Source organism: Ictalurus furcatus, chromosome 25 (genome assembly GCF_023375685.1).
Source record: "Ictalurus furcatus strain D&B chromosome 25, Billie_1.0, whole genome shotgun sequence".
Lineage (NCBI taxonomy): Eukaryota > Metazoa > Chordata > Actinopteri > Siluriformes > Ictaluridae > Ictalurus > Ictalurus furcatus.
In genome coordinates, this window is record NC_071279.1 from 9,610,951 (window position 1) to 9,626,932 (window position 15,982).

General features: G+C 38.2%; 1 protein-coding gene across 1 annotated transcript; it reads left to right on the forward strand.

Annotated features, from left to right (window-relative positions):
* The first annotated feature begins 1,125 nt into the window (after positions 1-1,125).
* Positions 1,126-15,554, forward strand: dsg2.1 (desmoglein 2, tandem duplicate 1). The gene is made up of 14 exons (XM_053614254.1): positions 1,126-1,397; positions 5,353-5,481; positions 5,643-5,804; positions 5,905-6,046; positions 6,190-6,350; positions 6,573-6,707; positions 6,869-7,054; positions 7,233-7,636; positions 7,822-7,964; positions 10,039-10,260; positions 10,530-10,763; positions 11,064-11,191; positions 11,765-12,052; positions 13,014-15,554. The coding sequence occupies exons 1-14, from the start codon at positions 1,341-1,343 to the stop codon at positions 14,058-14,060; spliced, it is 3,438 nt and encodes a 1,145-aa protein (XP_053470229.1). The 5' UTR covers positions 1,126-1,340; the 3' UTR covers positions 14,061-15,554.
* Positions 15,555-15,982: the final 428 nt, after the last annotated feature.

Sequence of the window (15,982 nt, forward strand, 5' to 3'; positions counted from 1 at the left end):
ATTTTTAAATGTAAGCTTAAGAGATTGTGCATTGCCTTTGTGGGTTCTGTCCTGAGATTACGTGACAAGCTTTAAAATAAATACTCCTTAAGCGTGCCGCACCAAACTGACGCACCACACAGTTTAAGACGTGGTCACTCATAAAACTAAGGACATGTGTTTATATACGTAACAGCCATGTCTTCTCAAAGTATGTTACACATCGTTAGCTCAGGAGACAAAGCTCATGCAAAGGAATCAAAGCTAGCAAATAAACAATATACGTAGAGCACATACTCATATGTAATTTAATCATTACATGCAGTGTAAAAAATTATGTTCTTCTAAGTTCTGTATGTTCTTATTTATAGTGTAAAAGATGGTATGAAGCAAACTCCACTGAATAATTGTATAAAAAAAAACAAAAGGAAACACCGTAACCAGGTGCAAAACCAACAATCTGCCAAATCAAGCTTCCTTGAAATGTATGAGATCAGTTGTTAGTTTGCAATATGACATACCATTTTAATTATTATCCCTTATCATAGGGGTGCATGAGTGATTGGGAGATCTTAACAGAGATAATGAATTGTTTCATTGTTACAGAGTTGTGGCACCCATATAACCCAAATCAGGCTGATTCTGAACTAGCAACAGAACAAACGTGTGAGCAAGACGAAGGGTGGGGATCAGGTGCAATGCTAGTTGGGCAGTAGGCATGCGATGGACAATATCAAGCTGAGGGGTTTTTTACCAGTGAACATAATCATATCTCATAGATTATATCTCACAGTTGGCTTGGGAACATCTGGGGATCCCCGAAGAGGAACTTGAATCTCTGGTTGAGGATGGAGAAGTCTGGGCCGACCTTCTCAGTCTGTCATTGCCATTGTGACCACAACCATGAAATGCTGATGGAACATTAATGAATGTATGGCCCTATGCTTTAATACACAGCTATATATAATTGGCTTTCAGTAAATAAGATAGCATAAATTTTGTAAATGTTATTGTCGGGTAAAATGGGTTTAATGCTAAGTAGGCTGGCATGTTTGAGGCTGGCATGTTTGTGAATTGTAACTTGGATACGCACCCTCTCGCTCACACATACACACACACACAAAACAAGAGAGAGAGAGAGAGAGAGAGTCAGTCCCACACCTTCCTCTTTCTGCGTTTGGATCCTCCTCTAAACTCCTCTAAAGGTGAGGGTGTGTGGTGGTTTTGAACGTACTGACTTCATTCTATCTCTTGTATTCGCACAGTATCTGTTGTGGACACATTCAGCCATCCAGATATACTACAGACAACAGCGCTTTCTACACAGAGCGCTGAATTTGACGCGAGCTCGCGCTCCGGAAATGGCCCGGTTATGGCGTTCAGTGCCACTTCTCTTTCTGTTTTCTTTTGTTATATGGGTAAGTTTTTCTCCATATTAGTTTTATTTTATTTTTTTTAACAATGTAGTGTCTGCATATGTAGCCTAGACAAGTCTACAAAAGTTTCCAGTACTGCCTTGTTTGTGTTAAAACAACCATCATCTGATTGTTTTTACGTTTTAACATTTAACTAGTGATTTGTCGATCGAGAACGAGTCGGCTCTTTGAGTCGGCTCTTTGAACGTCGGGAGTCGACTCTCATGTTGTTGTTTTTTAATTAGGACAGGACGATTAGATCAAGTGATGAACTCGCTGAATATGAGTCAATATTATTAATAGCATAAGGTAAAAGTGTAATTGAAAAGTGAATTGTATCATGTAGAGCCAGTTTTAGCAAGAAGACGTGTTTAATGCGCATTTCCGTTACATTGTTATAATATGTAGTGTATCATAATGAGTAAGTAAATATCAGAATAGGACAGGAATCTTTTTTTTTTCAGTGTCTTATGGAAGTTGAGCTTAGAAACCCAATAGAAACTATCTCAGAAATTCTAATGGTTTCCACTACAAATACTAATAATAATATATCCAAACCATTACCATTATTGGTCCTTGGTATCCACTAGACATAACAGACCATCAATATAAATCAACAATTTACCAGTAGAGACCCACAGGGACCATTACAGTTTCCATTAAATCCAATACAATTCCCATTATAACCATTAAAACAATTACAAATTCTATGAGGATTTCTATTGGGGTTTTTTTTCCCCCAGCAGGGACAGCAGCACAATAAAATTAATGCAGGAACGATTGCCTTAGGTCTATTAGTAATCAATGCAAATATGTAGCACTTTGCTATTTTACATGTATTTAAAATAACAAATGCAATGCAAAGTATAATACTATTTTTATAATCACAATGAGATTCACTAGTGATATGCAAAAAACAATAACACTGACTAATTTTGCAGAAGTAAAAATGTTGGCAATTAAGCATTAGGAAGACGAAAGTGTTGGTGCTTTTTAGTGAGCTGAGCCAAGTACAGTGGCTTACTGAAAAGAGCAAAAATTCCCACTAGTCTTAACATTCCCATCATCCTATTGCCAAAAGGTAAATTGGCTGCAGCCTGTTTATTAAATTCACTAGAATTGCTTTGTTTCCTACTATTGACCCAGTTCAAGTGGTTTTTCCAGTGTGCTCACAAGCTGTTAGATCACGACATGTCATTCTTTGTAGTTACAGACAGCCCTGATGGAAAAAAACAATAGAAACCATCACAGAAGTTCGAATGGTTTCCACCACAAATACCATAACAAACCATCAGCTGTTAACCATTAAAATCATTATCAAATGTCAAACGTGTTCCACTGGCCCTAAATGGTATCTATTAGACAAAACAGGCCTCCAATAGAAGGCAACAAATTACCAGTAGAGACCAACAGGGACCATTACAGTTTCCAGTAAAACCAATAGAATTCCCATTATAACCATTAAAATCATTACAGATTCTATAAGGGTTTCTGTTATTTTTTATTTCAGCAGGGATACTCCACAAGTTTTTGCAAAACCTTATGATCCATTGTTGATCAAATCCAACTGTCAGACAGAAGAGATATGAGATTAAATTTGTGCCAAAAGTATTGAACTTATCTTTTCAAGAAATGAAGAAAAATATACAATGAAAAAAAAAAAAAAAAACCACTGAAACTGAAAACAGTGAACTCAATGGCAAAAATTAAACATGGTCTTCAAATAAACTGCATTCTTTTTCTAAGCTTTGTTTTTGATAATCTTTTATGAATATTTATGAATTTATGAATGCGCTGCCAGAATATGTGGGCGGCCTTAACAGAGCAGGTGAGATTTAGATTGACAGATCGAGTGTCCAGCTAAGGAGGATGATGATGATGATGATGAAGATGACAATTAGGGATGTCACGAGAACCGATACTTCGGTACCAAGTCGGTACCAACATTCTTAAAACGTGATGGTACTTGTTTTTCTGCACTAGCGTTCAAACCGGGTCTAATGGAGGTACCGAGGTTGCAATTCTTCCGGACCTGATGGGGGCAGCAAATACGCACAAGTGTTTTAGTCGTTCCACAAGTGGTGAAGAAGAAGAAGAACGCCTACAAGCACACGGGAAAAACTACAGAAGATTAGCTTAGCTTAACAAGTTTAGCTCCGCCCCAACTCGTTGAGAGGAACAGAGAGGACAACTAATATCGGTTTCGGTGTACAACCAATTCTATCGTTCATTTCAAACAAAGCGAGGAAACACATGGAATTTGGTGAAGCACCTGAAAGACGGTCCTATATTATGTTTGTTTGAGGCAGCTGGCATTGTGGCTGTGAAACCAGCTAACGTTATGCTCCATGTAATGTTAGCGATAGCCAGTTATTTGTTAACGATGCTAACGCATTGCAAACTACCTCCGAATGGGCCTCTGTGCATCGCCATTCAGCCCATGTCCTGTCAACTAAATGTAGCCTAATGTCACTAATAATTATTTAAATGTTCATGCTTTTAATAAATCTTTCTGTCCTGCCACCATATCAGTGAATTTAAACTAATGCTTGCATTCCGAGTATAAAGTTTGTGTGCGTCTGTGTGTGTGCGCGTGCGTCTGTGTGTGTGTGTGTGTGTGTGTGTGTGTGTGGAGGTGCGTTTAGGAGTGCACCTCCACTCATTGTCAGACAGTAATATACTGACTAAATAAGTAAGTAAGTAAGTGATTTCCACTACATAGTACAAACACTATTACTATACAGAGAACCGCATCCATAACGCTCTCCAAAATTCATGACACTGAAGACTCTACTTCCTGATGAGGGAGCTTTCGATCCAAATATCACTAGCCAATGAGAGTAAATCGCTGTAAAGCCCCGCCCACACAAGAGATTGTGCCGGATTGGCAAACGTAAACGAAAAGTTTGGCACTGCATTCATAAACCATGATTAGCGAAAACGAAGCTTACAAAACTGTTAACAAAGAATTGTGCTGTAAGTGTGTTATATACGTGTTGTGGTAATGTGCAGAGTCCAGGTGTGTGCAATCCATAATCAGGTGACACGCAGAGGCTGATGGGTATTGTAGTTCAGCGCCCTTATCTGTGCTACCATGACACCATCACAGTGTTGTCTGAACACATGCTTCAGTGGAAGGGATTAGACTCATGATAATCTGACCTTTTGTACAAAAAGTTAACATGGTCAATATCACAAACTTAAACTGAAATAGTGACCTAGAAATTGTGCAACATCTTGAATAGTCAAGATGCTGCACATTTCTCTTTTATTCAAAATTCTGAAACTTTCCGTTTATTTCCAGTATATATAATATATATTTCAATGTAGTCTCAGACCACAAGCTTTACAAGCTATATATTCACATTAAAACCTTAGAATCTTCTGTAATTGCCTTGCTTTGGAAATACAACAACCATGGCTTTTTAATGTCAGTATATCAGCTAAAATGTGGAATGTTAACGCGTATCATACTATGCGTGCTGATTTTTGTGTTGTGCTGGTGTTTCATCAGGTTTAGCAGTTTGTGAATAGGGCTCTAAGCACTAGTCTGGCTTGTTCGTGTGCTGGGTGGTATTTTCTGTGAGAGACATTTGGATGAGATGAACACAGTGTTGTAATAGACAAATATCCAGGCAAGCAGCCGCTTGTTCACACAGGACTGTGGCGGTTCTGGATTTGTCAGCCATTTTATGCCGTCTGTGTCGTGGCAACCAAAACGCGTAATGTTGGTTCATGCGCTTTAAACAAAATCTACATTTTCAGCACAATATAAGTAACAGGCCACAGCCTTTATAGCAGCTGACATTATACTGGTGTAAGAAAAACAATCTTGCTACAGTATGAACAGAGAAGACTGACACTAACTTCACTATAAATAAAGGCTTTAAGCAACCATACAAATCTGTTATAATTAAAAAATTAACTACATTGTGAATGCCTCTGTCTTTTCCCCTAGTGTGTGTTTGACACTGAAGCCAAAGCAGACCATTCTGTATCCCTCCAAAGGCACAGGAGAGAATGGATCGTCCCTCCACAAATTTTGGAGGAGAATGTAGACCACAGTAAACAGAACTCTATTGCTAGGGTGAGAATGCTTTCATTAATTAATTTAAATTAATTCATTCATTAATTTTAGTTTTCTACTCTTAGACATTTGAAAAAGAAATCACATTTTGCTACTTTATTACAGACTTAATCTTTATTTACTCATTGACAATCATTTTGTTATGATTCTGTTTCTTTTAGATTCGTTCAGACAAGGAAGATGCAAGTAAGGGCCCAATAAGATATTCCTTAAAGGGCATTGGTGCAGACCAGCCACCCTATCACTTGTTCGTTGTGGAGCCTTCCACTGGCAATGTTCGAATAACTGGGATCCTAGACCGAGAGACCATTGCCCAGTACAATGTAAGTTAAGAACCACTGAGCACTGATATAAACTGTAAACTGGATGTTGATGGCAGTAATGATAATGATGTTACCTTTCTGATGATGATGGGCTTCACAGCTCTCTGGAGTTGCTACATTCCCTGACGGCACAGTGGCAGAGAATGATATTCAGCTGAGAATAAAGGTGAAAGATCAGAATGACAATGCGCCCATCTTCTTGCCCATCTCCACAGGATCTGTCAGTGAGCTCAGCGCTGTAGGCAAGTCTGAAACACTAACAGATGATTTATTTTTCCAACAATTTAAAATCAGCACATTAGTAGGTCTGAAATACACAAGGGGTTGATGAGATGAGAAGGATATTGATAGATACCAGTGTTAACATTGCTAATGAAATGTTTAGGTACGACCGTAATGAAAATAACAGCGACCGATGCTGATGAACCCGGAAATGTCAACTCTCAGATCCTCTATGAGATTGTTGATCAGAATCCTCCAGGAAATATGTTTACAATCAATCAGAAGGGAGAAGTGATTGTTAACAATGAAAACTTGGACCGAGAGGTGAGGCACTAGAAATTTGTACAGAAAGCCATAACAAACCTGTTTCGATAAATACATTGAAATAAATTGCTAGTATTTTTTGTTTTAAACATCTCTGTCTTATTCCTTATGAATTTTAGCACAGTAAACACAATATAAAACAGCAGACAGTTTATCTTTATTATTACATACACCATAAGATGGTAAGATGAACGTCTCATTATCATACTTATCTCTCTACAGACAGTTGACCAATATGTACTTACTGTAAGAGCCTCAGACCTCAATGGGGGTCCAGGTTGCAACTCAGGGATGGCAACATTCAATGTCCAGATCCTGGACGTCAACGATAACGTCCCAGTACTGGAGCATGAATCTGTAAGGCACCACCTGTTTAATCCCTGTGTTCCTACTTGTTCCAGTGTTGTGAAATTAGACAGTGCTTCTCTAGAATATGTAATATGCAAGACACAGAAATATATCACTATAGATGGGCCAGTGAGACAGTTATACCTATTTGTTTCTCCTTCTGTGTACAGTTTGAAGCCAGTGTTGAGGAGAACACTGAAAACGTGGAGGTGATGAGATTTAAAACCACTGATCTGGACCTGCAAAACACTGATAACTGGCAGGCCGAGTACAGCATTGTGTCAGGCAATGGTGGTGGGCATTTCAAGATTGTCACTGATCCAAAGACCAATGAAGGAGTCCTGATGCTTGTCAAGGTTGTCAATGTTTTATTTCCCCAATTTTCCTGTATTGGTCATTGGGTCACTTGTCACTGGTCACTTATATTGCTATAAATTAGGACAAATATGCCATTTATAACGTTACTTTGCCTTAGTATGAGTGCTTGTACTGTGCAGAAGTAACCAATATTTTATATTTTAACTTTACTTTCAGGGTGTAGATTATGAGGAAGTAAAAGACATGAATCTGGGCATCACTGTGAACAATGTGGCTCCATATTATGAAGGATCTGGGTCTTCAGGGATAACGGGAGTGGTGGTGTCAGGAGGAGGAGGAGGAGGAGGAGGAGGCGGAGGAGGAGGAGGAGGAGGAGCAGGAGGTGGAGGTGGAGGTGGAGGAGGATCATGGGGAATGTTTGGCAGTGGGGCAGGAGGAAGTCTTGGTAAAGTCTACAATATGCATGTTAATGTAAAGAATCAGCCTGAAGGCCCGGCCTTCATTCCCAAAGTTAAGGCAATTCCAATTTCTGAAAATGGCAAGATGGTTGATATAACAAAAGTCCTTACAACGTACACTGCTACTGATTCAGATACAGGACGGCCTGCTGAGAGAGTCAAGTGAGTCCCCGTTATTATTTTTTCCCCTACATATTTCATTAACAAAATCTTTTTTGAGCTATTCTGACATGCAAATAGGTAACACCACATAACATGATAGGCTTAATTAATGGCAGTATTAGTCTGGGAATATCTGCATTTAAAATGTCTGTATGTGAACTTTACTTCTGGTTTTCCTCTCTCAGATATGTTAAAGGGTCTGACCGAGACAACTGGCTATACATTGATGAGAAAACCGGTGAAATCAAATTGAACAAAATCCCAGATCGAGAGTCTCCATACCTGGTCAATGGGACTTACATGGCAGAAATCCTCTGTATTAGTCAAGGTTCCTAACTCTTAACTAATAATTTTCTTATAAACTGTTATAGTGTATCTTCAATCTGCATAACATAAACTGTAGATATTTTACTTCTTTTAGAAAGACTGAATATTAGCCAGTATTACAAGATAAAGAACACAGGGTCCAAATGTCTGAGAGCACTAGTGAAAATGCTTCTGTTTGGCATTATTTTTCAATTTAATACAAAGGTTTTCATTACAAGTGATATTATCAGCAACCACCTGAGTGAAAAGTAGAATCTTGGAAATATTTACTTGAATTTCTTAGTATTTTAATGACAGTGTTCACTCAAGCCGGCATGGACTCCACAAGTTTGTGCCAAATCTTACGATCCGCTTTAGATCAAATCCAAATCCAGTGTCGTCTGAACAGGTGCTTCAATAGAAGAGATTAGGCATGAGGAAGATGTCACTTTTGTACAAAGCAGCTAACATGGCCAATATCACATATTTGCTTGCATTTAAATAGGGACCTACAAACAGTGCAGAATCTTGAATACTGAATAGTCAAAACATTACACTTTTCCTTTTTGTTTTAGAATTTCTAGTTTTAAATAAATAAAAAATAAGTCCCAGATTTTCCAATGTGGTCTCGGGTTTTTTACCTAACTGTATGTGCGTATATTTAACCTGTTCAGTATGTATCACTCCAAAATTTACTTATAGATTTTAGAAAGGTTTGGGTTTCCTACCACTGGTTGCCATAGCAACTAGCGTTCCACTTTTCACAACAAACCAGTTTTGTTGCTGCTAAAATAAAACATTGTGGAGGGAGAGCAATCTTATATAAAATTCACCAGTGTATATATACACACACACACACACACACACATCATATCCTACGAGATGAAGGAGAAGCAGTGTGTGCTCTTTGCCATTGCGGCCATCTCTCAGCGGCAAAAGCGCAAGCGCCAATTAGCTTAGCTTATAGCCTTAGCGTGTTTAAAGCAAAATAATAATAATTAAACACACTTCCTTTTTGTTGCAATTAAGAAAAATCCTGGTGTAGCTCCTTTCTCAGTAAGTGAGCGTCACCATCGGTGTGTCATTCACTATATGTTTGATGGTGATCGGGAAGCTTCCTGGGTGAAGTGTCCGGCTTGGTGCTGCTCATTCCCAGGCGCCGAAGCAGCGACAAACCAGATACTTCACCCAAGATAGGAGCTACACTGGGATTTTGCTCGATTGCAACAAAAAGTGAGTGTTTCATTATTTTTCATTTATTTTATTGACTTATTTTGCTTTAAATCCTAAGCTAAGCTAATTGGCTACTGTCATAATGGCACTGCTTCTGCTAGTGAGTAGGGGGTGGCCACGGCTGCCGTGCACTCTATTGTCTTCACTCCCATTGGTAGTAACCTCAACAAGTCGTTCCAAATTTGCATGAAGTTAAACTTTCCTCAACTTTCTAAGTCGCTGGACACGCCCACATCCGGTCGCCAATTGTCGCCGTCGCTCATGTCGCCAGCTCTCATTGAAAATGAACGTCTCCGGTCTCTGCGAGTCGCTCTGTGTGTGAATGTACCTTAAGTGCATTACAAAAGCTGATGGGAGGCAATTAAAGTGCCATGTATTGTATCAGGAGCAATTTATTTATCTGACAAAAGAAATAGCAAATAATGATAACTAGATACATAAAAGTGTTTCTTCTTCTATTAGTGTAGGAAGAAAGCAAGTTTGATAAACTATTAACACATTTGGCCTCTCCACATAGCATAAGTAGATTTCTGGAAGACCAGGCAGGGGCAGTTATATAATCACTAGTAGAGCATATGTGCACTGCTTTTGCAAATAGTAATAAAACTTTATTCTAGGGATTATGGCACCACTTGTCCTACAGGTGGAGCCATAAAACGACTTATGATAGCATGTATTACGATAGATCACACAATAATAATGTTAAATTATCTCCTTTACACCTTTGTTAACATATTGTTTTTCAGTTTTTTTGATCTCTTAAATTTATTTTTCAATATATCCTTTAAAAAAAATTACCTGCATTATAAAAGGGCATCAAAATGTGCTATTCAAAATGTAATACTTTCCATCTGTCATTGTAGATATGCCCTCTAAGACAGCCACGGGCACTGTCGCCATCCAGGTGGAGGATTTTAATGACCACTGCCCTACTCTGATCAATGAAACACAGACGATATGCACCACTCAGGAAGTTTTGTATGTCACTGCACAGGACAAAGATGCTTTTCCAAATGCAGGTCCCTTCACATTCCTCGTCATCCCTGAAGGGACAGATGGAAAATGGAGTGTGGAGCATTTAAACGGTATATATTTTTAGTAATCTGCCGACATTCAGGGCAAAGGGTCATATTTCATAGTAAAGTTACTGTAAAACCCTTAGATGGTGATTTTTTTCTTACAGAGATTTGGGTTTAGGTAAAACACATAGCAGAAGTAGGTTGTCATGTTAGCATCTTGTTTTTTGTCTGTTATTGCAACATATATTAATGCAAAAGTAAATTGATCTATTAAGGAAAATGAATGTGGACAGTATCTCATTATTTGCTCCTTACATGATGTCATGTTATTGTAGCTACATCAGCCATGTTGAAGCCCCAAGACACACTGTGGCCAGGCCCTCATCAGGTGATTCTGGAAGTTCGCGACCAACAGGGACTGTCATGTCCAGACCGGCAAGTGTTGAAGGTGGATGTATGCACATGTGATAAATCAGCAACATGTGGCTCCATTCTGGGTCAAAAGAAGAGCTCGAAACTTGGCGGTGCTGGAATTGGTTTGCTTTTACTGGGACTCCTCATGCTATTACGTAAGCATACTTTCATCTCTGTTCCATCTGTGTTGACTGGACTGTTTTTAAATTAGAGAGTTACACCAAGCATGTAAAGACTATAATGATGCATTCTCCCGGACCAAAATGGCTTCAAAGCAATATTGATTTATTATGACTGCGGTAACCAGTAGGTGTTTGGCCTCCTTGCAGTGCTACAAAAAAGGAATGACTGTAACAGAAGCCTGCATTAACAACTGATGCACCCTGTAGGACAAAGAACTATGTAGATGGTCACTATATTTTAGCAGAGAGTGATAAATCCACCTGTCTTTACAGTTATTCCACTCCTACTGCTGCTATGTCAGTGTGGAGCAGCCGGCATGAGCGGAGCCTTCACTGAGATGCCCTATGACACTAAAGAGCATCTGATTTCCTACCATACAGAAGGGCAAGGAGAAGACCGGGTAAGAGAGATAACTCAACCGCTCATTCAATTTTCAGCCTCATTTGGTTATTCCAGTAACACTTTATATGTATAGTCCAATGAAGACACTCTACAAGCCATCTATAGTCTGCCTTGAACCAGCCTATCTCAGCAACCTGATTCTCAACAATGAACCAAATGATGTTTGGTTACCTTTCAACATGTCATAAAGTGAAACACAAGTTCACATGATCTGAATTGGAAACTGTGATAGGACAAGATGAGTTGATAGTCTATAACTGATCTACTAAACATCACAAGCTGTAAACTGGACTATCCAATAAAAGTGAAAGCAAAAATAGGTTATCTATTAAACATCAGAATCCCTAAACTGTTGACATTGTTTAGTATTAGTTGAGGAGCTTTTTTATGACAGCAACCTGACAATATCTTGACAGTCTATAGATGGTTTGTTGACAATATCAAAATAAATTGTTACCAATAATCATAGTTTGGTAATGGTATGATTAATGCAGTGGTTAAAATTCAGCTGCAATACAAAATATTGAAGTAACATCTGCTATTTAAATCAAATTACTTCTATCTTTGACAGGATGTGCCCTTACTCATGAGTGAAATTGATGGTCCTGGAATGATGAACATGGCCTCAAAAGGTAGCTTTGGGGCCAACATGGCAGGTGCTGCTTTTGGAGCTGCAGGAGGTGCTGGTTACATGATGTCCACCATGAACGGTGGAGGTCACCTCTATAATCAGATGGAAATGACTTCTATGGATCAGGGGATGAGTGGAGGACACCTTGGGATGATGAGGGATGAGTATTCCACGTATGACAGTGGAATGGCTCTTAACGAAGACTTCTTGAATCATTACTACTCAAATGTAAGTGGAGACATATTAGAAAGTAAACACACAAAAAAAGAAAGATTGGAATTTGACATCACCCAAAGTATGGGAACTAACCCCAGAGCTGCAGGGGCACAGCACTACATAAATTTGCCTGCTTTTAGTAGTTTTTAGAAAAGTCTGAGACTGTCATGTATGGTTTTATTTTCATTAGTTGAGAAAAACAACTGCAATTTCGTAAATGATGTTTCACAAATCATTTTCTGCTCTGGAATGGATAACACACAGAGGTCCAGACTAATTGAGAATATTGGAACATAGTCATTTAGAGATTATAACAATAATGACTGTTGTGCATGTGTAGTGAGAAGTATAATACCAAAAATGTTCCCCTTGGTATAAAGTGTTACCATATATATATATATATATATATACATATATACATATATATATATATATATATATATATATATATATATATATATAAAAATAATGCATTAGTGGAATTTTACATGTAAAGCAGAGAAGAACTGTAGCAAGTTCTCCAGGATGCCTGGAACAACCTACCAGCCAATTTCCTTAGAAAACTGCATAATGTCCTAGGAGAATTTGGCTTTTTTTTTTTTTTTTTTAATAAAAAGGCAAATTACAATTATTATATATTTATGGTGGTATTAATTTTTGTAAAAGTTTTGTAATTAATTTTAAATATTCTTCAGGGGTGCCAATAATATTATCATCTACATTTAGTAGTATGGGTGTCACTTATTGTGTGTAATCTTTCCATCTATACAATAATTTTGGCCTATCAGTCACAACTCTAATGTGTTAGTGTCTACAATCTACTGTATAAATTACATAAAGTCCCATTTAGTATGTTAGGATTGGTGCTGCAAAACCATAATTTTATATGCAGTAAAGCATGTCAAGTGCCTTAAATTATTGTAAGATGGCATATGAAGTTTACTGCTTTAACATGCCTATTTGTATCTTGCAGAAAAGTCAGCACTTATGTACCACAACTGAAGACAATTTGCGGCTATTTGGGTTTGAGGGTAAGGGCTCGCCTGCTGGTTCTGTAGGCTGCTGCAGTGACTTGGGATCTGATGACAGACTGGATTTCCTTAATGACTTGGGGCCAAAGTTCACTACTCTAGCTGAGATATGTGGAGGCACAAACTTCACAATGGCTGCTCCCACCCCTCCTCCTCCTCCAAAACCCATCATGGATCACTCACATCATGAGCATCATGAATCAATTTCCACGCACACCAACATTGCCAACACTGTCAACATGGCTGCCGTTGCAGCACCCTCTACCATGCACTCGGAGGAGAATGTGGTAGTTACAAACACCCATGTAGTGTCTGACATGATGCCAGTCCAGACTCTGATTGATGTGCCCACCCAGACCCTGAGGGTGCAGCAGCAGCCAATGTACTACATGGTGGAACCGCAGGTCTCCAACACTGTGCTGTTGGCCGAGAGGCCCAGCATGGGACTGACCCAGGGGATGTATGTGCTGAACGGAGCTCCAATGAACGAAAGAGTCCTGGTCCAGGGTGCTGGGCAAGCACAAGGTACGATTGGTGGTGGCGACAGAGTGCTGTTGTTGGAAACGCATGGAGGATCCACCACGGCACTGAACACAGGCATGCTCCAGTCCGCTCATTTGTCTGGATCGCAGCTGTTCCTGGTTGATTCAGGTGCACAAGGTGGCCAGGTCCTCCAAGGAACACTGCAGACAGGGGGCATGTCTGGATCTCAAGGCATAATGCTGGTGGAAGGGCAAGGAGGGTCTGCAATTCATGGATCCCTCCACAGAAATGTTCCTGTGTCCGGAGCATCTCAGAGTATGCTACATTTAGTTGAGAGGCAGGGAGGGACTTCAGGAATCTCTTATGGATCTGTACAGGGTGGGGTAATATCCACTGCCATGTCCCAGAATGGGACTATTGGATTGAACACAAGCACTGTACATGGACATCCCAGCTCACAGAAGGTTGTTGTCCAAGAGAAGAAGGTTGTGAAAACCAACCTGTAATGATGGATACATTTTCCTAACACTGAACACAACACCAGTAGTCTGAGGTAACGTCCTCAATGCTTTAACGCAAAAAATACAAGCATTTTGATACTCAAAAGGTTCTTATATTCATTAGTGCAAAAACTGTACACGTCTTGTTATTCTTTCTAAAGTTATCGGTGTATTTGGTCATTGTTGTGTTTTCTTCTTTTGTTACATTTAACGTTGATTTTAGGGTTACTGTGTAATGAAAAGTCATATCACATAACACAACTTAAAGGTTACACATTATGTCAACTATGCAAATTCAGTGTTTCAATCTGTAAAAAAAAAAAAAAGTAGTTTTATCATTCTGTATTGTCAGAGCATATTTCCTAAAGAAAACTCAGAATTTATTTAAAAAACAAACAAACAAAAAATAAACAAACTTGAATTCCATGCTTTAAGAACAGCAGACTGACCCTCCATTATATTAGGAGGAGTTAAAAGAGAAACTAATCAAAATGGAAAACAAAAATAGCAAAAGACTGTTGATCAGTGTAGGGTTAATTTAGAAAGTAACAAGTTTCTCATAGAGGTATGAAAAATGTGTACTAGGTTTGGAGTGTTTTCAAAAAAGAATTGTAACTGCACTGCAAAAGAGTTATATGTTTGGTCACAATTTTGAGGAAACCACTTGTACTTAAGCTAGTTAAATGTTCAGTATTGTGATGTTAAAATCACATAATATAAATAAATCACTGATATAAATAAGTCACTAAGGTGCTTTAGACACAGGGTCTTTGGACACTGATATAAAAACCAGTTGCATGTTTTACATTAACACATGAGGCATGTGTTCACAAACTATAAACACAAGGGCTTAACTGTACTATATCTGCTTTTATACAACTAAATATTCACAATATCCTGTTGCATTTATTACAGAAAGAAACAGGACACTGTGACCTTACATTTGATGTCTTCTTAAGACAATCATGTTAACAATTTAGCTCTTCTAAACTTTTATAATGTTAGTTTGAGGTCATTTCCTTTAAAATATCAGAATGTAAAGAGATTTTTTAAACCATAAAATGCTGGTAGTTTTATAGCTTCCTTTTTCAGTTATGAATTAATGTCCAATTATAACTCCTAGCTAACGGGTGTCCATTTGTACTTTGTAATGTTTTTACAAGAGATGAAGCGATATTGGGTACTGGATTAATGTGGGAACACTGAAATGTAATGTTCTCCTGAGGTCAAATAGTAGTTGCTGTTAAATATTTTAAGGGGAGCTTTAACTCAAAAATGGGACTACTTTATTGTGTTAATTTTTTTAATGTATAGATTTTCAACACTTGCATCAGCGAAATGAATGTGCTTCATAGTAAACTGCCATTTACTATCAAAGAGAAAGCTTTATCTTTGATCTGTGGGTGTTAAACTGGAACTGCTTGGATTTAACTTCTCATTTATTGTAGATTTTAATACAATAAAATGACAAACAAACAAACAATGTTTTGAGAAATATTTGTTATTTTAATGCCTCATTTAATATTATTATGATAAGCCATTTTGGACCATCAAAATGAGCTCTAAATATAGGTTTTGACTATAAATTAGTCATTTTTTGTGTTATATAATTATTTTGGTTACTGCGTTGCACAATGGATGTTGAGAGAGTAAGCCGTTTAAACTATAATTCAAACTTGAAGCCACACACACACAAATAACCACACCCTCTTATAGACACTATCACTCACTCTTCTCTCTAAAACACACATAGATACACAGCCATACTCTCACAGATTATCAAACACTCACACACACTGTCAAACCCTCTCAGTAGTTAATATAATGATCTCTTTCACATACACTATCAAACCTTTGGAATATTAAAAAAATATTTTAATTGCTGGTTGCACAATGTTATGCAAGTGAGTCAAAGCTTTCATAGGAAA